The sequence below is a fragment of the Astatotilapia calliptera genome, chromosome 22, assembly GCF_900246225.1.
Source record: "Astatotilapia calliptera chromosome 22, fAstCal1.2, whole genome shotgun sequence".
NCBI lineage: Eukaryota > Metazoa > Chordata > Actinopteri > Cichliformes > Cichlidae > Astatotilapia > Astatotilapia calliptera.
The window spans coordinates 3499167-3522833 of record NC_039322.1 but is presented as its reverse complement, the minus strand read 5'-3'; the positions used below and the strand labels follow the sequence as shown (position 1 = coordinate 3522833).

The window sequence follows — 23667 nt, the reverse complement described above, 5'->3', positions numbered from 1 at the left end:
TGACAGCAACAGGAAATAATGTTTTTTTTTATTTTATTTTAAAACAACAAGCAAAGTTATTTTAAGCAATTTGGGAAACTACTTTGAATTTTTATGTAAATGTCCATTGTGTAAGTTTCCTTTAATAGTGGCTCAGTAGTTTATGGTTTACACATTCACCTAGTATGTAAAAGATCTCTGGTTCAATCCCAGAAGGCGACACAAGTCTTTTGTGGCGTTTTTCAGGAAGAGCATCTGGTTTATAAAACAGCTCCATGCTGTGGTGACCCATGGTGAAAAAGGGAGCAGGTTAATGTAGCTTGCTTTATTGAAATTTCCTTTTACACCAGTGGCTATGTGATGCACACAGATACAGACTTCTGCAACCTTTGTGGAGATTTAACCTTCTCCTGCCATGTTAACTGCTCTTTAATTCTCACTTTTTAAAAAGAAATAAATTTCACTGATATGTCAGGATAAAAAAAAGACAAGAAATGTGGAGTAAACTGAGTGTGGCATCTATTTAATGGATTTATCATAAAGTTATGTGAACATCTATGTTCATGTTACTGAATATGTTATGTTCTAGTGGCTCTGAGTTTGTTTTACATGCAGCTTCTGATTTCTTGTTTTATTTTAGCTCCTCTTTCCTGTCCAGTCCGTCTCCGTCTCGTCTCCGTGTTTGTTCACCTCCAGTCTCCACAGTCGTGCCCCCGTGTCTGTCTGGTCTCTCTGTGTTCTGTCACCGTGACCGTCTGTGTTCCCCGTCTTGTCTAGTTAATACATCTGCAGTCCTGGTCCCATGTCCATCTCAGTGTTTCATCAGTCTGTCTGTTTAGTCAAGTGTCAGGGTGCTCGGTCTGTGACCCAGCATTTTGAGCTTATTTTGTATTTTTGATTTCTTAGGTTATATTTGAATATGTTAAGTTCTTATGTTACTTTTAATTAAGGTTTAGTATAATCTATGTTATCATCAAGGTCCATTTAGTTTTGAGTTTTTATCTGTTTTGTCCTCTATGTTTAACTTTCAGTTTTGCCCTTGCTTTCGTCTCCCTTATCTGTTCTCATGTGTCTCTCCTCATGTTTCGCGTCTCCCCAGTTTGTCACGTGTCTCATGTCTGTGTGTTCTATGTTGTCAAGCTCTTGTTGTCATGTCCCATTATGTTTCCTGTTTTATTTTGAAGAGTCCCGCTGTGGCATCATGTTCATTTGTGTCAGCTGTGTTTCCCCAGGTGTTTCCACTTCCCTCATTATCCTTTTGTGTATTTAAGTCCTCTGTCTCGCTCTGTTCATTGTCAGGTCATCTGTTTAGCTCATCTGAAGCATTCGGTTTCTCAGGTTCGTGGTTTATGTTTGTATGTAGAGTTTTCCATGTCTAGATTTAGCTTTCCCAGTTCAGGTTATAATTTAGTTTTCACCATTGTCATTTTGTTTCTACGTCTTTCTGGTTTCTGCTTTTGGGTCCGCTCCTCAAACACACCAACCAACCCGGCTGTGACAGTCAAGTCCACGTGTCTGAGTCTCAGTGTGCGTTACATCTTGTTTTATTTTGTTAGTAGTCTGTCCTGTTAATCAGATTTAGTTCACCTGTGTTCCCTGGTGTGTTCCAACTCCCTGATTATCTCATGTGTGTACTTAAGCCTCTAGTTTTCTTCACTTTCTAGTTGCAGTCCCCCCTCATGCTCTAGTTAAATAAATCTGCCATTTCCCAGCCAATGAAGCTGTGCTTTGAGTTCACGTTTGTCACGATTCCTGCATTTGGGTCCACTTCCTGCCTGCTACACTGTCCCGTGACAGTTTCATACCAGAATGCTGATCGTATCCATGACTGTTCAGTTATACAAGTCTGAAAATGCTGGGAATGTTTTGTTGTAAAAGCTCAAAGCTTCTGTAAGTGTACATCACTTCAAACAGGGAGAAAGCAACAGGGAACAGGCTTTAAGGGTTAGAAAAGTTACCTGGACTAACTATTACTATAACAGCACTTAAAAGACAAAGTGACAGCAGCACATACATAAAGCATCAATCACTGATGGAACAACAAAAAGGACGGACGTCTCTGTTTTGTCTCCCTTTCTTACTCTTTCTGCTCCTCTCCATCTCTCCAGGGTCCACAGCTGAGAAGTGATACATGGCTCAGTAATAGCCTGAACCCAGGGGACAGCAGCTCTGTGGCCTTGGTAAGAGACTATCAACACTGGCACACCTTCACACCCGGTCACACACAGACAGTCAGAGAGTGCCGGCGTACACACAGGAGTACACATAGGTTTGACTAATACTAGCTCCTGCAGGCTGTGACACCACCATTTTCTCCCAACAGAGCATCCCTTTTCCTTTTTCATGATGTTGTGACACGTGCAGGAGTTGAAATTAATATTCCTTTTGTCTGCTTTCCAAAGTCTCTGAAACAGCATTTAAACTGGGGACGTACGTCTGTGTAGCTTCTCACTCATCCGGGTCAGTCCTGAGAGCTTAGAAAGGAGAACACTTGCATTTACAGGACAAAGGACAGTCTTTTGAGGATGTCAGTGTTCACATTTTGGACAGAGAAGACAGATGACCTCCTTTACTCCTCTTTCACACCATCTATGTCCACTGTGAATGAGCATCATTGAACAGAGGCAGTGACTTACAACATCTGTTATAAGCCACTGACAATGCAGTCTTGAAATCCCTTCCAAGGTGCTTCAATCACCACTTACACTTTGCCCAGGTGACCTCAACACATCACACGATGGGGTGGACATCACCCCTGGAGATGGTCTAAACCTACACCTTTTTCACACCTTAGCTCATGTGATGAGTCACAGAATCAATAGTGGGTCATTGACATTAAGGATCACCTTAAACAAAGACAACCCGACTTGGAATAAAATACCCAGGACTCTCCACCATTTGTTTTTAGAACTGAAGAAGCCTCTACCACGAGAGATTACATCTTCTAAAACATAAGCAATCCCATTATTCTTTTTTAAATCCTCAAGATTACACTAGGGATGACTCAAAATGTTGGGGTGTCCCTTGTGTTTGATTGACCTGTCATTTAGACAAGGAACAGAAAACAGACTCCTCAACTTGTCTAAAAGACAGAAAAACCTTCAGAAGACATTTAAAAATGTTAAATCGATGAAGTTAAAAAATGTCCAAACAAATATTGGGTATTTTAGGGGCTATACGAAACTGTTAATCACATTCTCCGTTAACCAAATCGTGCTTTGAACATCGCAGAAATATGCAGCTTTTAGTGTCACCAGTGCACCGAGAGTCAGATTAGTTTCTAGAGTTTAGCAGTTTGTTCCATATCATACATCCTGATGCAGAAGAAACAGAACCTGGTTACATGTAGCGTTGGTTATATTTGACATGCAGCCTTTTTTTTTTCAGTGTGGTGTGTTTTCTTTTCTTTTTTTTTTTTTCTTTTTTTTTTTCTTTCCCCACCTCTGCTCATTTATGACTTTCGTTAATGGAGACAGTGAGTGACACTACCCGGGGTGGAGCCAGCAAAGGCTGCAGTCTTTAAATGACTAGTGGACATCCTCAGTCCACTAGTCGTTGCTGGTTCAGGTTCAGATGGCTCGTTTGGTCACTACACTGTAATGAAGCCCATTAGTTTTGGTCACACCTGTGGCTGTTTGGCAGTACACTGTATGCAATGATTACAGTATGTTTTCATTCACTAAAGTAAAGGAAGTGTTGGTATATGTTGCTTGTTTGCTGTAGAACAGGTGTAAGAGTAAGGTGGAGACATTCAGCTTCATCTTCTGGTGAGATTTTGTTCAAGTGACACATGGAGACAGACAACTATTCACACCTCTGCCAATTTAGAGGCACTAATTAATCTGAACTACAGTCTGAGGCAGGAAGGTGGAGCACCAGCAGAGTCAGACTGAAAATGAAACCCAGAAAAGCCTCGGTTGTCTGGAGGTTTCAGACCCAGTTTATAGGTCAGCAAAGCTGATCAATTAATAATAAAATACTGAGATGAATTCTGAAATTTAAATGACATGTCACGTGTGCCTCAGCCACTTGGTCACTCCACCTTTTTTAATGTTTCAGTGACTCTCTGAAGTCTGTGACTCACAGTGATGCTGCCAAACCAACACAGCAGACACACTACTGGGGCGTTTTTGCCTTGACTCTGGTTTTTAGCAGTAAAATTAATAATCAGTTGAATTGAGGGCAGATTACTGACTCAGCCAGATGAGACCATCCCACTGTCTGGCCATGAAAGAAATCCTTGGCAGGCTTGCATGTTTGTTAGAAAGAATCGTGTCCAGATGCACTGACCGACATATTAAAAGGCTTGTGCTCTTAATTAAAATGTTTATTCACTTATTTACAGCGATACACAAAACAGGATTATGGACATAAAAGAGTGTTTTTTGCTTTATTCAGCTTTCTTTAGTGCTCTGATTTTGTCTTGTGGTATATATACTGGGAGTCACAGATTTGGGTGTTTTATCCTAATCTGCTCACTGAGTCTGGCATCATTTTCAGGTCCAAATGCTTGTTGAGTTTTTAGAAGCTTAGCTTAAAGACGAGCGACACATAAGCAGTGTAGATAAAAAGCTGGAGAGGCCAAAACAACACCTCAATAGTTTTTGGAGTGCTTGTGTTAAAAAAAGAAAGCACTGTAGAAGGTAGAGATGATGGGTCTTATCCAAACTAGCAGACTGGAAACGGGGTCGATTATTATCACCTAACAAGCTTTGAGCCTCTGGGCTCAGGCTGCGATGGAGGCTTCAGAGTTGGGGTAGGTTCACTTCTTACAGATTCATTTTCACATTTCAGCACCAACTCGGTACATTTGAGGATATAATTCAGGCTTCACAGAGCTCCCTGTGGTGCCACCAAACTCTTTTCTTACTTTTGATAATGCGGGGGAGGAGGATGCCCCAAAAAGGAGTGCTTTCCCTTTAACTCAGGTAAATTCCCATGTACTGAAACAGACTGTCTGAACACTTTACGCTCAATACACTGCAAACACACACACACACACACACACACAGGCTTGCAAATACAGTGCTGTAAGAAAGTATTTGCCCCGTTCTGAATTTCTTATTTGTTTGCATATTTCTCACACTTAGATGTTTCAGATCATCAAACAACTTTATGATAACCAGAGTAAAAATATAATGCAGTTTTTAAATGATGATTTCATTTATTAGGGCAAAAGCTACCAAATCTACCAGGTCCTATGTGAAAGTAATTGCTGTCTGTTGTTATATCTTGAATTAACTGCAATTAACCACATTTTTCAGAGACAAGACTTAAATTTCACCAGGTGCACCCCGGCCTGATTACTGTCAGTTTAATCAATAAATCACATAAATAGAACCTGTCTCACAAAGTGAAGTAGGCTAAAGATTACACTCTGCAGGGGATGCAAACAGCTGGAAATGGCCAACGGCCGAGTAGCCATTCCTGACTTATTTGATGTCTGCAGGCATAGTTGAGACTTCATCACAAAAAACAGGAGGCATACAGACATCCATCCGGACCCTGGTGCTGACTCTCTAATGAAATTTATACCACTGGGACCCAAGCACACCCTAGAAGTCTCAGAAAATATGATCCCAACTTTACTATCTCAAAAAGCAGCACATCATGTTACATCCACGAAAGAAACTAAGTAACTGACATATATCATCCTGAAATGGGTTACAAAGCCGTTTTTAATGCTTTAGCACTCCAGCAAACCACAGTAAGAACCATTATCCACAAACGGAGAAAACTTGGAACAGCAGTGAACCTTTCCAGGCTTCCCAAGCAGATTTACTCCAAGAGGGTCACAAAAGAAACCAGAACAAAACCTAAACAACTGCAGGTCTCACTCATTTATGGTCAGAGTTCATGATTCAATAGTAACAAATAGACTGAGCATGAATAGTGTCCACGGGAGAGTTCAGAGGAGAAAACCACAGCTGGCCAAAAGGAAAACATGAAGAGTTCTGGTAAACTTTTCTGTGGACTGAAGGTTTGAGTCCTGTTACATCTGGTGTAGGATTAACACAGCATTTCATAAAAAGAACATAACAACATGGAGGCGGTAGTGTCATGGTCTGGGGCTGCTTTACAGCTTTCAGGACCTGGATGAATTTATGGAACCATTAATTTTGCTCTCTAACAGAAACATCTGAAGGAGAATGTCTGGCCATGAGTTTGTGCCCTGAAGCTCGATGGCACTCGTGCTATACAGCAGGACAGTGATGCAAAACACACCAACAAGTGGCCTAGACAAAGTCTGGTCTTAAATCTGATTTGGCGTGACCTTAAACAGGCTTTAAAACTCCAGTCTGGCTCAATTAAAGCAATTCTACAAAGAACTGTGTCAGAATTCATCCTGAGTGATGGGAAAGACTCATTGTCAGTTACTGCACTGCAGTCCGTACTGCCAAGGTTGACACAACCAGTTTTTAGTTTTCGGGGGTAAGTTTGGATAACTTTGCAAAACTGCATTTTTTTCATTTATCCAGCTTATTGTTGTCCAATATCAGAAGTTGTGTGATCTGAAACATTTAAGTGTGACTCATATGCCAAAAATGAAGAAATCAGGAAGAGGGCAAACATTTTTTTTTGCAGCACCACGTATCTTTGGGGGCGGGTCTTTAACATTTCTAAGGGCTACACTGTGTAACAACAGGAGACAGTTCTGGATGAGTAACAGCGCTTCTTTCTCACCTCCATAATATTTGAGGGGCCAAAAATCAACACTCATGCTACCACTCTCACGCTGGAGAGCGCTCAGATGTAACAGGAGAGCTGAGGACGCCAGCACCAGAGTGTCTTTTGCATTCTGTCACAGAGGCTTTCAGCAAAATGGAAAAATAGATTGAGGTGTGCAGCAAATGGTGCAGGCATTAATTTTTTTTTTTTTTTTTTTAAGAGATAATAGCACTTTACCTGATCCCCATCTTTCCGTACCGGCACGGCATCCGCTGCTGGAGAGGCAGAGAGGGAGAGAAAATGAGATGAATTTAAGATTTCATTATCAGGTGCTTCAGTAGTTACAGGTATGATGCCACATGCAGAAAACAGGAATCGGTTTAAGCTGTCTGTGATAGGAGAAGGTGAGACAGGAAGATACAGTGAGGGAGAAACACTGACAGCAAGAGGGAGAAGCAGATAACAGTATGTCACACTGAAGCCGCCTTCGGCCTGCTCGCTGTGGAGGAATGACAACGGCGTCCAGTATTTCTCTCTCACACACACTCGAGCACAAACACACCGAGCTAAAATTAGATTAATTATCCACGCCAAGCTTTGGCACGCAGAGGGCACAACGAGTGTGAGTCATAGAGGCCAGAGATGACTCTGAAATATCTGAGGGTGATAACAGTGGATGCTTATTATTGCCAGTAAAGTTAATAATTTAGTGCTAATAAAATAGAAAACAGGGACCACTGTTCTCTGGTGGAGCAGAGTAGAGAGACTGTGATGACAGCTGACTCACCACTCGTCTTGCTTTCCTTGATGACCTTGAGCATGACCTTAATGCTAAATTAAGTTATCCAATGAATCTGTCAGTGTAGCAGCTCATGCTAGCACTCTGTGTGAGAGCTAGCAACAAACGAAACAATGATGAGACACAACAGGCTGCCCTGCATTATTTTTGCTACATTACTGGATGTACTGTGCACCAGAGCAGCATTAAGACCCCGGAGTACTGTGCAAAAGTCTTGAGCCACCCCTTCATTCTTAAATTTTTCTATAAAAATGGGAAATAGGTGCAATTATACACGGGAATACAGTGCATAAGGCAAAAGGACAGTTTTTTATGAGCTTGAAAATTAATAGTCTGAACTCTTTTCTGTTCATCTGGACTTAACGTTTTCAGTGGAAGAAAACATTAAGTCCAGATGAACAGAATCGACTTTCTGGGATTTCCTTACCTGGATGATTGAGCGTGCATCAAGACAAGATCTTTTAGATATGATTTCTTGTCATTTCAGGAATCATTTTCCAGGCTTCTTGAAGGACATCCAAAGCTGTGTTTTGGATGTCGGCTGCTTTTTAATGCACTGGCAGTGTGTTTGGGATCAGCGTCATGCTGAAAAATAAAGCTGTTGCCAGTCAGATGCTTTTCAGATTGTAATGCATGGTGGAAATCTGAGAAAAGAAATCTGATAGCGCTTTACTGTCATTCACAATGACAATAAATTGAATCAGAATTTTTACATTTGGATCAATCACTCTATAAAACCTGCTGCCACTGATTTTCCACCCAGTTCTTGTGTAGTTTACCTCGGCCTTTTCTCTCTGGTCTCCAGCCTTAAGAATGACATCTTGACAGTAACCATTTCTGATCATACTTCTGTGAACAGTAGAAGAGCTAAGTGCCTCTTTCAGATCCTGTGCTAAGTATTTTTCTCCCCCCCCCCCCCCCTTTTTTTTTCTCTCTTAGACCTGCCAATTCCTCCTCCAGTTGTCCAGTTTACCCACATAGTTTTAACGACACACTGCGCACCATGCCAGGATATGCCAAGTTTTCAGCTGTCTGAGAATGAACTTGTTGGTGCAAACATACCATTTTATGATTGTCAAACTGTATTATCGTTGGCATTTTTTATATATTTAACTAAAGAAATGGGAAGAAATTGTGCTGTTTTAACAGGCTGCCATAACAAAATGCCAAAAGCTAAAACTTTAAATTGCTTCTTTGCTCCTTTGTGAAGTCTGTAGACATAACACTGATGTATGCCTTGAGATAGATTCCTTTTTGTGTGCTTAAATGACTCATAGGTCAGTGTCAAGTGGCCTAACAAAAAAACGAAAGCATTTCTCTGAAAATGGTCAAGTCCGAGGACTGGACTGAGGCTTCAAAGACTAACTGGAAGCAAAATATGATGAAAGGATGGCTCAAGACTTCTGCACAGTACTGCAGGTGCCTGAAGTTGTATATGTAGTGTGCCAGCTCAGAGATTACAGTAAGCAGGCAGTAGAAAATGCCACAGTAATTTGCATCCAATGGCAGATTTATACCAAGCGTCAACATTCTGCAGTAATGAATTATTTTTCTGTAAATCGAGGAGTGTTTACTACATTAAACTGCATGACTTTATTCAGATTTGGTGCTTGAATTAGACTTTTCCCACCAAATTTATTAATGTTTATTAATGCATTGCACTGTATATTAACGATGCCAGAGAAATGTTAAAGCATGTTACTGAAAACCAGGTAAAAAATGAGGCGCTTGTGTTACGCTTGTACTGCTCATCCATCTCATCAGCCATCGTGCTTGATTACATTTTCCCTGATATCGGTTTTCCATCACCTTTTATATGTTGATGAAACCTTTTCGCATTCCTGACATCGCCCAAATTTTGGTGGAAAAAAGTCAAACAAGAATGGAATAAGTGCATCTTCAGTGGCAAACACGGCGCAGTTCTCTACTCTATAATTGCCAAGGAAATTCCAGACAACATGCACGAATGCTTCCAAGCTGCTGGTTCAGTGGGCTTCAGCTCCTTTTGAGTTCATTGTCAAGCATCAGGTCATAGATTTCAGGACCAAGAAAGACACCTTCCTTAATTATTGGTTAATTAAATGTATTTCTTAAAAACTGAAGCACATCACGTTTCCGTCAGGCTATAATAGCTGTCCAATACTTCATAAATAACAAAACAGGATGTTCTAGATGAAAATGGTTTTTAGATTTTGAGTCAGTAAAATTTGTTCCAGGTGCAGGTGAAAGAATCCCAGGAGCAAAGTGCTTGTTAACCAGTGTTACTGGATAATAAAATTAAATAGTTAGATCCTGAATACAGCATAAAGCTGTTCAGTATTTCAGGTCAATATAATAAACCAAATCATTCTCAGCAGATTGTATTGATACAAAAAAGAGTGAAAACCGGGCTACAGACACAGAGGGCTGAACAGAGACTTCTTGAGCTCTAAATCATGTTAACAGGAATATGAATGGCTCTTTCCAGTAAGCTGTCCTTGATGCTCCTGTTATGATTCAGGAGCCTTGGGAGGGCTGTCAGCTAATGTGGTTCACCTGGTCATCCTGTGCCCTGAAGATCGTAAAAGCTTGTCTCTAAGCTCATTCTCTGTCTCAGCACCAGCTGGCATCAAGCTTTTAGCTCATTTATTTATTTATTTTATATTCAAGCACAAAAGTGCATACATTTAATTATATATTCAGCAACCAACATGCTAATAAAAAATAAAACAATCATATATTTTATGAAAGGGATGTGCATACATGTGCTATGCTAACCTTAATAAATGACCTTGGTCTTATTTCTTGTGTGAACACTGTGGCAGTCGCTGAGTCAGTTTGTCGCAGTATGTTTCACGTAGCAAGCATCACATCCTAAATATGTAAACAAAAACAGGATATGAGTCATAAGCAGGGAACTGAAGTGCACGGAAAAGTCTTCTTTTCTTCCTTCTTGGAAGCACCATCTTTTATTGCAGCATTAAGATGATTGAGAAGCAAATCTCTGTCCAGTATATCACTGAGTGCCAGCGCTAAAATTAGATTAATTATCCACGCCGTGCCTTGGCGCAGGAGGGCGTGACCTGTATGAGTCAGTGATGCCTGGGATATTGAAGGATATTAGAATTAAGTGGCACTGAAAGGAGGGGGCTCCCCCTTGTTAACACAGATTATAACCTACATCTGTAATATCTTTTGGTAGAAAGAACTGAGATAAAATCACTGTTTGATCCAAAGGGCTGCAGGAGGACTAAAATACTTCAAGTCAAGTGCTATGAAATTAGTCCAACTTCAGCTAGCAGAAGTCAGGATGAGAGTGCTTATGAAGAAAATTGCCTAAGTTGTTGAATATCAATCTGAGGAGTAATCCTGGGCGTTGTACACTCATCATTAGAACAGTTCATTGCCTAAACCTTCAAAATCCTCCTTTAGCGCATCACCTCTCTCTCGTCTCCTTGCGAAAGGCTGGTTGAAGTGGATTTAACGGCTGTAATCAATAAGGCAGATTGGACTCACTTATCAGGCTACGCTGCTCAAAGAGCCGACATTTCTTATGTATCGCATTCTGAACATATGGCCCAACATGCACACCGATGCTGTCTGCATTGATTTTAAACTCTCTCCCTGGTCCCGCCTCACTGGTCCCAAGCACGACAGTGTCTAAAAATACCTCAGCCTCCATAACTTCAATGGAGACCTAAGTTGTCTCTCCAAGGAGTACCAACAAAGACCAAAGGTGTAGGGAGGGTGTAGCTTTTTGCTCTTGTTCAGGGGTGGACAACACAGATGTTACACTTTATGTCAAGGGACAAGAAGGTGATAAAAGCAATTGATTCAGTTACAAAAGACCCTAGTGCTCACCAAGCTCCACTTGGAGGAAAAAGGTGTTTCTAATTATTTTTATTCCAAAACACAGATGTTTCATGGAAGTGTAGATGTGCCAAAAACTGCATTAATTGTACTGGACAGCAGGGGGCGACTCCTGTGGTTACAGAAAGATTTCCAGTTGCGCAGACATCCATAGGAAAATGATCGCCGTTTCTGTTTTCTGTTGGGATCTTAGCAAACACTTTCCTGATGACTTTATGATCTCAGTTTCTAGTTTCATGTCTTACTGAATCAAGCATGATGTTTATTTTGTGAATTGTAGTCTCCATCAGTCCCAGAAGGATGTTAAAGCAGAATATGGTTTAACACATGTAACTGGCAAGTTGTTTGCTGTGCGAACAACAATCTGTCCCTCACATAGAAACTATCCATCCATTCTCTTCCACTTATCCTTTTCAGGGTTGGTGGCGGCGGGAGGGGGACAGGTCACCAGTCTGTCGCAGGGCTAACACGTAGACACAGACAACCATTCACACTCACATTAACACCTGCAGGCCATTTAGTGTTTCCCATTAACCCTTCCCTACTAACTTTAATTGGTCCCTCGCTATAACGCGGTTCACCTTTCACGGCCTTCCTGTGTGCAGTTTTATTTTGTTTGTTTTTTACAGCGCATTGTGTTCTGCATCCTGATTGGCTGTAGACCACTGTCAATCAATCTCCTCCTTGCTGTGTCTCCTGTACAGTACAGAATGCGTTCAGCTTGTCAAATTTACATAAATCTTCAATCGCTCGCAGTGTGACTCTGAAGTGCTGCACTGTATGTTTGTAAGTTTTCTCCCCAAGAAACAACAATGTCGACGAAACGTTTTGCACCGTCAAAGGGACCTGCGATAGCGCCCAAAAGGCAGAGGAAGATGTTAACCGTTGCACAAAAAGTTGGACTTCTGGACATGCTAAAGGAAGGTAGAAGTTACGTTTTTTTTTCTGACCATAAGGCGCATTAAGCGAACAAAACAGTCATATAAGTCAAACTTTACTCAACTCATTCTTCTTGCTTCCTCTATTTCCATAGTATTGATTCATTAATGTTGAATTCCCTCACAGCTGCTCTATTCCCATGTTCTGGACCTGAAAACAGAGTTTGATCTTTGGTTTCATTCTGTAATACTGGACTTATTTTTCTACAAAGGTTTGAACTTTGAGAGTTTAAACAAGAGAGGAAAGTGTGAAAATGTTCATGCCTGTCTGAGAAAAGTGTATAAAGTGTGTAGTGAGGGGTTTTACAGCCTTAAAACATCTATAATAATTGGAAAAAATAAAGTTGGCTACTTCGCGGATTTCACCTATCGAGGGTTATTTTTAGAACGTAACTCCCGCGATAAACGAGGGACCGCTGTATTTGTTTAGAAATGTCTCTTAATAAAGTGTGGAGCTAGAGCTAGAGTCAGTCCCATAGGGTGAGAATCCAGGCTCTCCAATTCACCATTCAACAGCATTACTAATAATTACTGATAAAAATGTGATAATGTTCTAAATTATTACTAATAAAACAAGATGAAGACTAAAGGTTTGTGTCTTAAACAAAGAGAAGTCATGTTGATTCAGTATTACTTCACCTCACCTGCAGTGGCTCCATGCACAGCTACTGATGCCCAAGTTTAGAACCACTGATTTAAACACATCAAGCTGTTAATGCAGCAGGCCTTCACACACTGTTTCATTCTCTGTGATTGTGCAAACATCAAAGCTCACTGAAATGTGGTGCACATCCACTAAACCAGTAAACGGAGCTAAATAGGCTGCGCGCATTCATTCTCTGTAGGATTCCAGATAATCACCTCTCAAGACTAGCGGGAAATCAGACAGCATGGAGCAGACTGAGAAACGGGCTCCACACACAGTTTCAACTTGGAAGAGGATGAAAATTTAATATTGTAAAAAATGTAAGTTATCTAAATACTCTGTAGGTACAATACACTGTAATGTAGCTGATCAAACATCAGCTCACCAAGTCCTGTGTTGTTTACAGAATTAATGTGATCAGATTTTATTAAAACATCTTTCTTATGTAAACAAAATAACACTGACTTTGCAGCAAGTTGACCCACACCCACGCATGTACTCTGACATGTACTCTGACCCACACAATGCAAACTTGTTCCTTAAAGACATTTCTTAGTCTTAGGCACATTTCCACCAGAGGAATAAATTGACTTTTTCAACTTTGTTAGACACGTTTGCTCTCTCTCTCTCTCTCTGTTAATGAAAGGCATGCAGTCTTAGTCATGACTCTGCTTCTCTGTGAGTACATTTGAGATGCAGCCCTGGGGATCCTGGAGGCCATTTACTCCACACAACACAACCGCACGCACACACACAGGCACATACAAATTTACACACACACACAGCAGAGACCTCAGGAGCTGATGGAGATCCCTGCTGGAGAAGTGGTGGAGGAAGGAGAGAGTGAGGAGAAAGGCACAAAGGGAAGCTGAAGACTCAGAGTCTGACAGGAGGAAACGTTGAGAGCTCAGGACATCAGGGGATTGGGTATTTAGGTATGTTGGGTAATAACACAGACTCATGGAAATATTCATGACATTTAATCTATTAAGTTGTGTTTCTGGACAGGAATTTTAAGTAGTCCAGTCTCATACTTAGTTATTGGTCATGTCTGTGGTTACAAAGTAAAGTTTTTTTTTTCTCTCTTTAAGGCCAGAAAAAATCCACAGTAAACAGTTGGAGGCTGTGACATTAATCAGTCCACTCATTCAGAGACCACAGTCCCTGAGGGGACAAGATATTTACACTATACATACATTTGATTATTCATTATCATTCAGAAAAGTTTAGGTTAGGTTCAGGGAGATGCTTCTGTTGTGTGGAGAAAAAAAAAAACATGTCTAGTTGTGTCCAAGGACATAAACTACTAGACTGCTGTAACCATTTAATGTTTTACCGCTTGGCTGTAGGGAGACAGCAGCAGGGCTGCTGGGAAGATGGACAAAAGGTAAACAGAAGAAGAGCCAGAGGAAAATATGGGAATGAAAGGAAGAAAGAAGAGCAGGGAAAACGTCATGTCAGCAGGTGGTTGTTGTGGCAAAACACAAAGAAATCTCTGTTATTTAACCTCCTAAGACCAAACTCCTTCATGGCATGCATTTTTAATTTCTCTTTGCTATTTGGGCTTTATACTGTCGACAGAACACTATAAAGTCACGATTGAGTAATGATGTGCAAAACTGTTTATTTGGTGTCTGAACACAGCAGCATTTTTCCTGAGTACAAAAACAAAATGAGAAACAACAATTGTGCCCCTTTGAGCAATATGGCTCATTTGAAAGAGCAAATTTTAGTATTGTGGTCTAGACAACCCAAAATGTGATGTCCCCATATGTGGATGCCAGGTCCAAGGAGGTTAATGTTACTGACACCATCACATCTGTACAAACCTGAGAACCTGCAGTTTTCATCTAATACCAAATAACCAAAATTAAAGATCCCCTGTAACATACAATCATTGAAATAATGCACACATTTATATTTTCAGTGAGAAAGAAAACTGCACTCATGAAAGTGAGACTGCGAGATAATCTGTGGAATAAATCAAAGCCGTCACTATAATGCAAGGCCCACACTGGCATACTGTGAAATAATCACAGCTGCTTGGACTAATATGTGTAAGTCGGAACAGCTGGCGGCATCAGTGATCACTCTGGTGCCATTTGATGGACATTTACCCAGAGTTCCCTGCAATACCAGGAGGGACTGCAGCGTACATCGCAGTCATTAGTGTCAGTCAGTGTCAGACGACTTAATGACCATTAACACTTCAACTTCTTTTTTAGCATCTGTAGTGCTGAATCATTTTTAAGAAACAAGGTCTGTGTCCTTACAAGCACGTGCTGTTTTAAAAGAGTGAACATAGCCTCATAGCCTGGGAAGTGAAAGTGGTTTAAACCTGCAGGTTCCTTTAACGGCCAGCAGGGGGCAACACCTGTGACTCTAAAAAGAAGACACATTGTATAGAAGTCCACGGGGGAAACAGCCTGTTTTCACTTGATTTATTCTGTCAACAAATGTTTGTCTCATGTTTGTGGTCCAGGTCACTGGTTTCAAGCCGGATTTATTACAACATGATGTTTCTTTAATAAATTGTGGACCCATTCAGAGAAAAATAAATGAAAAAGCAGGGCATAACCAGCAGTGGCTACCTTGTGATTGATAAGTGACTTATGCTCTCCGTTTGTCTAGCCAAATGTGGACACTTCTGTCTCCAGAAACTGAGATGGCAACAGGAAAAATATTGCAGACTGACGGTAGCACGGAGCAGGTATTCTATCTTCTCTTGAAAATGTTTAATCAGCAGCAAATAATTCTAATATGATAACACAGCTGGTGCATTTCATTCAGCATCTAGCGGGTGAACCATGATGGTGGTGAAATTACAGTTAGAAGAGTAAATGTTGAATTAAAGGGGAGAAAACTTTCAGCAGCACGCAGCGCTGCTCACTCGCTCAGCTGTTCTGGGTCTGATGTTAGCGGGCACTGAGAAATCGATTTCTGAACACAGAGAGAGAACAAGGCAGTGTGGCAATCAGAGAAAGAACGAGTTGGAGCTGCTGTAGCTGTTTTATTTAGATCGCAAACAAACTTTGAAGTGAAACATCATCATTACAAACACTGGTTCTCCTTTCTGTGAAACACCTCATGTATCTGAATCTATAGGATAACTAAAGCAGAAGAAATGATTTTGCCCTGCTATGCAGTCTCTCTCCATCAAAGGTGACTTTAACCAACTCTAAATACGACCACTACTTGTATAAATGCAGGTGCTGATGTGAAATCCCACCAAGAACGCACAACATTTGAATGAGACCAGACTGATATTAACGCTAGATGAAACTCAGACAACAAAAAGCCACTTTAGCTCATTGTTTTCCTGCTCCTGCCCATTTCCATCATCTACTTGGTGACTAAGAGGCAAACTAAAGAGTCATTTATCTCAGGACCCTGTTTTCTTCGCCATAACAACAGTATAAAGCTGTAAGCATCTCTACATGTCATTACAAAGGATTTGGTGGGTTTGCCATCACTTGCGAGAAAAAGTGCTGGCATATTTGAATCTATAAACCCTTCTCTGTCTAAGCTACAGAATTACCAGCGACGTGGCTTAGACACTCTGCAGAACGATCCAGACATCAGCACGGTTGTATCGACTGAAAGAAAATGACGAAGCCGGCATGTTATTTTACTGAAAAGCTGGTATTCGTATGTCATGCTGTATATTCTGCATGTTAAGCTGTATTTGTTGCAGCTTTTTCATATTTATAAATAGCTGCTACCAGGTTTCTTCTGTATATTAGATTATTCTCACTGACACTTCCTGATGTCATGGATTTTAAAAATGTTTCAACAAACAGCACCTCTGACGTTGATACATGTGCCCATTGTCATCATTTATGTAAAACTTATTGTGACGCGGCTAATGATTATTTCTGCCGTTGGTTAATCTGCTGTTTATTTTCTCTATTACTCAGCTGATCTCTTAAAATATCAGACACAAGTGAAGCATAGCCGCTGAACTTTCAGTTTACAAACGCAACACAGAGTTGAAATGCTGAATTTAAGCAGTGTTTACAAAACTGTTACCGGTCATCAGAATGATCAAACTGCAGATTCATTTTCTGTTGACTCTCTAACGTATAATCAGGCTCCCAAATTCTAATTTATTCTGCTCAAACTCGAAATCTTAACCGCTGTGCTGCAGTAGATCCACCCAACAAACAGGCGTTGAATCCATTTGTGTAATTATGTAACTGGTTTTACTAAAACAGCGAGGCAATGGATGCTAAATCTTTTGCCGAGCATTGTACTTGGTAATTAACCTGACTCCGAGTCTGATTATGAATTACACAGTGTGGAGCTGCAGCGTGATGTTTGCTTGTTAGCCTGTGAAACATGCAGCCCGGCGCCTCTGAGGTTTGGTACAGTATGTGTGAGGCTACTGACCTTTGAGGAAAAGGTTGTTTCTGTTTGTGCACGTACCCAAACTCTGCAGCGGAGTCGAACAAAAGCAAATGACCATCAGATACAAAACGAGCCGCCTTCTTCTTCATGACCTTCGGTGTCGTTCATAGATTTGTGTTACAGCAGCTACCACCATTGATGAACCCCCATAGCTGCTGTTCTTCATATCTAGAAAGGCCATGTTTTTGTTAACTGTGATAATCAGTTTTGTTTTAATTAGGAAATAATCAGCAGTGGATAATTAGGATTGGAAAACAATATTCATTCGTTTGCATTTGTTACAAGTCACACAAATAGCAGGGGAGTAAATAAGCGTGTAGATGAGAAGAAAACAATTAAACTGAACTTTTAAAAGATTGTTATTTTTAAACAAACGATTCACAGATGAATAAAAACAATCCATTTACAGCTTATATTTCCTGCCCTGCAAAGCAGCTCTTTTTGTTTGTTGTTTGTTCATTTATACTGAATCTTGAAGTCCTTACAAAGCTCCTGCTGCTTGTTCCTCAGGCTATTCTTCTGTAGTCTGAAGATTACAAAGGCATCGGTGTAGATGTTGATGCTGCTGTGCCTAATCTGTTTGGCAACAAAGCAGGTCTCAAGGAAATGAATCGGAGACGTCAGTGGATGACAGAGAAGTGCCGTCTGCCAAAAGCTCTACTGCAGCTGCACGCTTCATTTAGCCAAGAACAGTTTTTACTTCAGTCAATCTGCTGCAGTCTTGGCAGCACATTTCTGTTCTTTTTTTTTTACTTTTAAACTAATGAAATATGCTCATATGAAAGAGGGAGGCAGAGAGATATTTAGGCCATTTTATTTAATTAGTCTTCAAAGCTGCAGCAGAACAGATTTTTATCCAGAAATATACCCAATAAATCAGCAGTAAATAACTGAAGAGGAGAGACAGCTGATCGGGAAACCCCGGCGCCGCTCGCTGCAGGTACAATTCAAAGAAAACTGGGATTTAAATGCAAACGTTCAAATTGTCTTTAATTTCTCTGCAGAAAACAAACTATAAGAACTAAGGCTAAACATATCTCCATGTGAGACTATTATGCCAAGAACATGCCAACAAATAACTACACGTGCCAATGAAACCACTTGCAGGTGATTCATTGCAAAGACACCTGCTAAATGTCTAAAGCAGGATATTGTATATTAGGTAGCAAGTAAACAGGCGGTCCTTGAAGTTGAAGTACTGGAAGCAGGTAAATGGCTGTGGACTAGAGAACTAAGCAAGTGCATTTATACTATGAATTGGTTAGTGCTCACTAAAACAAGACTAAGGAAGCCACAAAAGTGAAAGTGGTGCTCATGGTGGTCACGGCCACTCAAGGCTCACTTATGCGAAAGGGGAGCAAACATGGTAATGAATCCCCAATGCATGGCCAAAAAGCATCTGCAGTGAACACATGACCATCAGGTTTTTCTTTTATATCACATGGAAGGCCACGTGAGTGTGCATCAGTTGCCTTTGGAAGAGAAGAGAAGCCAGGAAAGGCATCACCACCGGTAATGGTCTGCTGGAAAACACTGGGTCCAAGCTTTCTTTGACATCTGCCAGCTATCTAAACATTGGTGCAGCCCACATAGACCCTTTCGTTCCAATAATATGATGCCAGTGCCCTCTTTCAGCACAATAATGAGTCCTGCCTCACCATAAACATAGCTCAACAATAGATTGAGGAACAAAGATTTCTTAGTGGTGTCACATCTAGTTGGTACAAGGCTTCTCTGACCTTTTTGTGATGATGGATGATGTGCAAGATAATGTTAGCCCTCCACAATAACCTCTGATTTCTGTTATGTGCAACAGTGAAACACAAAAGGATTATGGTCAGTGTAAACAAAGAGTGGAGAACCAAATAAAGAGATGTTCGATCTCTGTGTCAAAGGCACCAGTGATCTAGCTTTAGCACATAGGCTGCTGAATCCCCCCTCTATGCAATCCTGAACACAAGAACAGAGAAAGAAATCAGGTTTATTAACGTTACTGTCAGAACAAAAACAGTGTGTTACGTCAGAAAGGGGGAGTTTGAAGACTTTGTGCTATGGATGATTTGAGCACTCAATCTCTTTCTGCTCCAAAGAACTTTCAGTACCATTCAAACAGCATGCTGCTTGATTGGGACATACATCAATGTCATGTCCTAATACAGTGTGTGTGTTGGCACATTTGAACATTGATGGCACATCTTTGAGTGTCAGTGTGTTTTCTGCTCAGCAGTGAACCAGAATATGTCCATCATTATTGATCAACACGTAACCAACAACAGCAGACAACCAAAACTAAAGCAACGCAACCTATTTCACCTCTTTACTGTGCGTGACAACTTACAACCTCAGTAGTTTCATCTGCAAACGCTGAGATTTATGTTTCCTGTCTAGAGTACAAATGACAAAGTCATTCAATATCACTCGGTTTTCTTTTGATAGCACAAAGGTACTTAGTCTCAAGGCTGGAAACAACACAGACTCTTAGACTGATGGTTTTCCATTAACCGTTTTGCTACTCTGGAAGCATCATGGTGCTCAAACAGCAACTTCATAGAACATAACTGTGAACAGACACCAAGAACCCCTGTGGGCACATGGGCTTGTTGGTCTAGGAGTGTTTTTAAACCTAGGGTTCGAGAGGTCCTGGGTTCAAATCCCAGATGAGCCCACACTTCTGACATACCCCACTGAAATGTGATGTAGTACATAACATATTCTGTTGCCCAGTCTTTGCTATAAAGAGCCCCTAAAAGCAAAGATATGGAACTAAACTCACCATTGTTTCTGTTTTTCCAGTATCAGTTAGAGAAAAAACACTGTATACTGTTCTTGCTGTCCTTTAGGGTTGTCTTTGTGTATAAAAATCAATGAGTGCAGCTTTAACGTCACCATTTAAAAGAAGAAAAAAAACTGAGATGGTGAAAAACCACCGAGGGAGGAGAAGATGAAGAGAGTGAAGGGGTGGATTTATGCTACAAAGTGGTTTAACTGCTCCATGAGGACTAATGAAGCTAAATTGCACCACAGGGACACAGGTGGGAGAGGAAAGCGTGGGAGCAGGGAGGGCTGATGTAGGACTTCACGGCACAGCCCGGGAGACGTTACAATAAACACAAAGATCACTTAACGGAGGATTTTCTCAATAGTCTCTAAAAGGCCAACACTTTGCAAAAGTTTATGATATAAATGACTCTTTAATTAGACCAACAAACCATGGAGGGTGCATTTTATAAGCCTATCACCTCAGCTTACACACGCTTGTCACTTAACAGGTGAAGCACAGCAGCTTTACTGTGCAAGGACTGTGTGTGTGTTTCTTACCTGCACATAGAAATGTTTTTGAACTTGGATGCACACACGGCATCACCCACACATAAAACAGGTCACTTAACAGGTTTAACCTTGTAGCTTCCAACTGGCCATTAGAGGACACTTGGTTGTGTGGATGAACTCTCTGATGTATTTATTTCTGTGTTATGTCAAGGATTTTCTTCATGCCCGTTAGCCGTCTCTCTAATAACTTGTCACAAAGGTCAGATAAATTTAATTTGGTATCCATTCACTTCATGATGTTTTCTAGTCTCGCAGTCTCCTCCTGAGGATGCCCCTTGAGCCTGATATTAGGCAAAGTTGTCAACTCATACACAGAGTTTCCTTCCTCAGTCTGACATTGCCTCCACTCTGACTGATACCCATGGGAGATGGGAAGAATATATTGTCTTGTATCTAATGTCGTCTTAGGTTAACATTGACTGTAGGAATGCCAACATACTGACTTTTAAGACTAAAAGCATTCTTCTCAATCTGTACAGCAGCAGTGCTTCAGGCCCAGTGAAAACAAACAAGCACAAGACGATTAAAATCACTGTGACAGCATACCGCGTGACATGAGAGTTAGCCCATGGTGCTAGTAAGTACCCAAATAGCCAATATAGAATTGAGTTTTTACATATCTAAGTATAGAAAGCAAGAAAGGAGGGAAGCAAGGCTTGGCAAGTGTGAAATCTGAAATGTGCTCTTGGAACAATAAAGGCAACATTGAATCTTGATGTAATCACAGAAGCTATCGGTCTAATATCCCTAAAGTGGAATGAGAGAGAGTAAAGAGAAGGAATCGCTGTAATTTATGGAAAATAGAAAGAAAAGGAGGAAGAACAAGGGAAGGTCAGGCTTAAGTGTCACCAGGAAGTCAGGGGTGGGAGAGAAGGCAGAAAGGGAACAAAAAGGTAAGAGTAATGTGAAGGTGACCAACCGGGCAGAAAAGAGGACACTACACTTGAACACAAATACACACAAGCACAGACTCTAGCACACACACATACACAATCTGTCTAAGGAAGGTAGGTATTGTGAGACCGGGCAACAATAGGTCCTGACAGCTCTCTCTGGCAGACCATCGCCTGTCTCCTGCTATCGCTCTGGGTAGTGTGTGTGTGTGTGTGTGTGTGTGTGTGTGTGTGTGTGTGTGTGTGTGTGTGTGTGTGTGTGTGTGTGAGGTGACACACGGACTGTGACAATGATCCGAAGTGAAGTCTGGAGTCTGACTCACCTCCGCTTCAGCGGCGGACGCTCTGAGCCGACACCAAACACTGAGGGAGTCCTGCTCACTACAGCTCGTCGGTCGGGGTAATACCTTCATCCATCCATCCGTTCATTCTTCTGTCTGACTCCGTGTGTGCGTGCATGCATGTTTAGTATTTCATTAGACGTCTGGGCCACCCCAAATTCCCAGAGGACCTGGAGGTTTCCATGATGCCTCTCATAAGGACAAACCTCACAAACCTCACCTTACATGTAGTAAATATAACGTCGTGTATTAAAAACAGCCAGTGGTTATTTTCTGTACATTTAAAACGCATTAGTTGTACTTGTTTCATGTATTTATGACTGACAAAAAAACATTCCATTTCATTTAGTACTAAAATTATTTCGTCGATATCTGATTTAAACATTTGACATAAATATTTTTTGTGGTCTTTTTTTTTATTTACATTTTCTCCATGCAAGCGCTTGGAAAAAATACATAAACATCTCATCTTTATTTAAAGCTGGTGATAAAATATAATAACCTAGAAGGTCATCCATGATACAAGGGCGTGCAGGTAACAGATGCAGGTGTGTTATCCACAGATGGTACAGGACGGACATAGTCACTGTGATGTCACCCATTGGTTAGTGAAGTTATGAAGCCTTGATAATTCTCACCATTACCTTCTCTCTTTTTATTAAACTAGATGTGACGAGTAACACGTGGGATACATGCTTATTAACAGCTTTCCAATCACACGTTCTTAGCCGAGAGTGTATCATGGATAAATAAAATCTACAAAATGTACCTAATGTTATTCACTATCAACCTAAATAAACACGCTCATCAGGAAAGTCTATGTTTTCCCCGTAGACGTCTACAGGAGTGGAAGTAGCGGTCACAGGAGGCGCCCCCTGCTGGGCTTTAAAAGAATTTAGGTTTAAGGTATTTCCACATTGGCTTCCTTTTCTGACCTGGAAACTACATCCATCGTTTTTACTGCATGAACAGACAATAAATCACATTAATAACAGTGCTACTGTATCTATGTTGCCAAAATGAGTCCTAAAAATCTAAAGATTTGGTTAGTTTTTGTTTATTTCTTGTTCATTTTCTTCCAGAGTGCAAAACTATTGAGATTAAGAAGAGAGTGTCTTGGGCCTACAACAATAGAAAGAAACTGAGAGACGTTGCATGTTCATAGGCTACCAACATGTCAGTCAAGGTAAAGCATAGCCAGGTTTATGATCCCCCTGAACACTGACTGGGTCCGGTGGAGTCAGCCCCTGCTGGTCATTAGAGAAAACGCAGATTATGAATCACCTGGGAAGACCATATATGATAGATAGTGTTGCAGTCCACCACCTCTGTGACAGCAATGATCCATGACTTAATTCACACCTTGGTTTATTTGCCTCCATTTCAAGTTCTTAAGACTACCATGACCTCGATGACTGAGAACCTGGACAGCCACCTGTGCATCACCTGTACTGGACACACCTTGGTGTGAGGAGTATGCTTTAAACTGAGCTCTCTGGTCTCTTTTAAGGGTTGTGGATTCTGCACTTGTAGACTGTAAAATATTTATTTCTTCTTTTATTACTTCTGAGATGTTTTTGCTTGATTTCGATTGCTTTATCCTCATGAGATTTCAACGGTGTCCCAGCTGCTGTAAGCAGTGCTCGCTTGAAACGTAGACTGCATAAATCTGCAGCTGATCAGTTATTGTGTTTGACAGCAGCCTTGTTTTTACAGCCAGAGACTCGTTTTAAAGGCTTGCGTGATAATCTCAGGTCATTGTAGGTCTCTGTCCTCTTGGAGCTTTTAAATTATTCTGTGTGAGATGCTCAGTGAT

The 23667-nt window shown here is 40.9% G+C and overlaps 1 protein-coding gene and 1 long non-coding RNA gene across 6 annotated transcripts in view; one reads left to right on the top strand and one right to left on the bottom strand.

Annotated features, from left to right (window-relative positions):
- LOC113014183 (uncharacterized) overlaps positions 1–23667 on the bottom strand; it is a 72911-nt gene that overhangs the window by 32872 nt on the left and 16372 nt on the right. For all 4 annotated transcript variants that reach the window (XM_026155546.1, XM_026155547.1, XM_026155548.1 and 1 more), the window contains one exon: positions 6886–6923. In XM_026155546.1, the coding sequence (XP_026011331.1) occupies positions 6886–6923 (38 nt within the window). Of the gene's footprint in view, positions 1–6885; positions 6924–23667 lie in introns of those variants that run through there.
- LOC113014185 (uncharacterized) lies at positions 1213–9047 on the top strand. Of its 2 annotated transcripts, XR_003270934.1 has the most exons (4): positions 1213–1317; positions 1481–1506; positions 2088–2159; positions 8387–9047. It is a non-coding gene; the product is annotated as an uncharacterized LOC113014185 (long non-coding RNA). The 2 variants fall into 2 exon arrangements; XR_003270935.1 differs by lacking the exon at positions 1481–1506.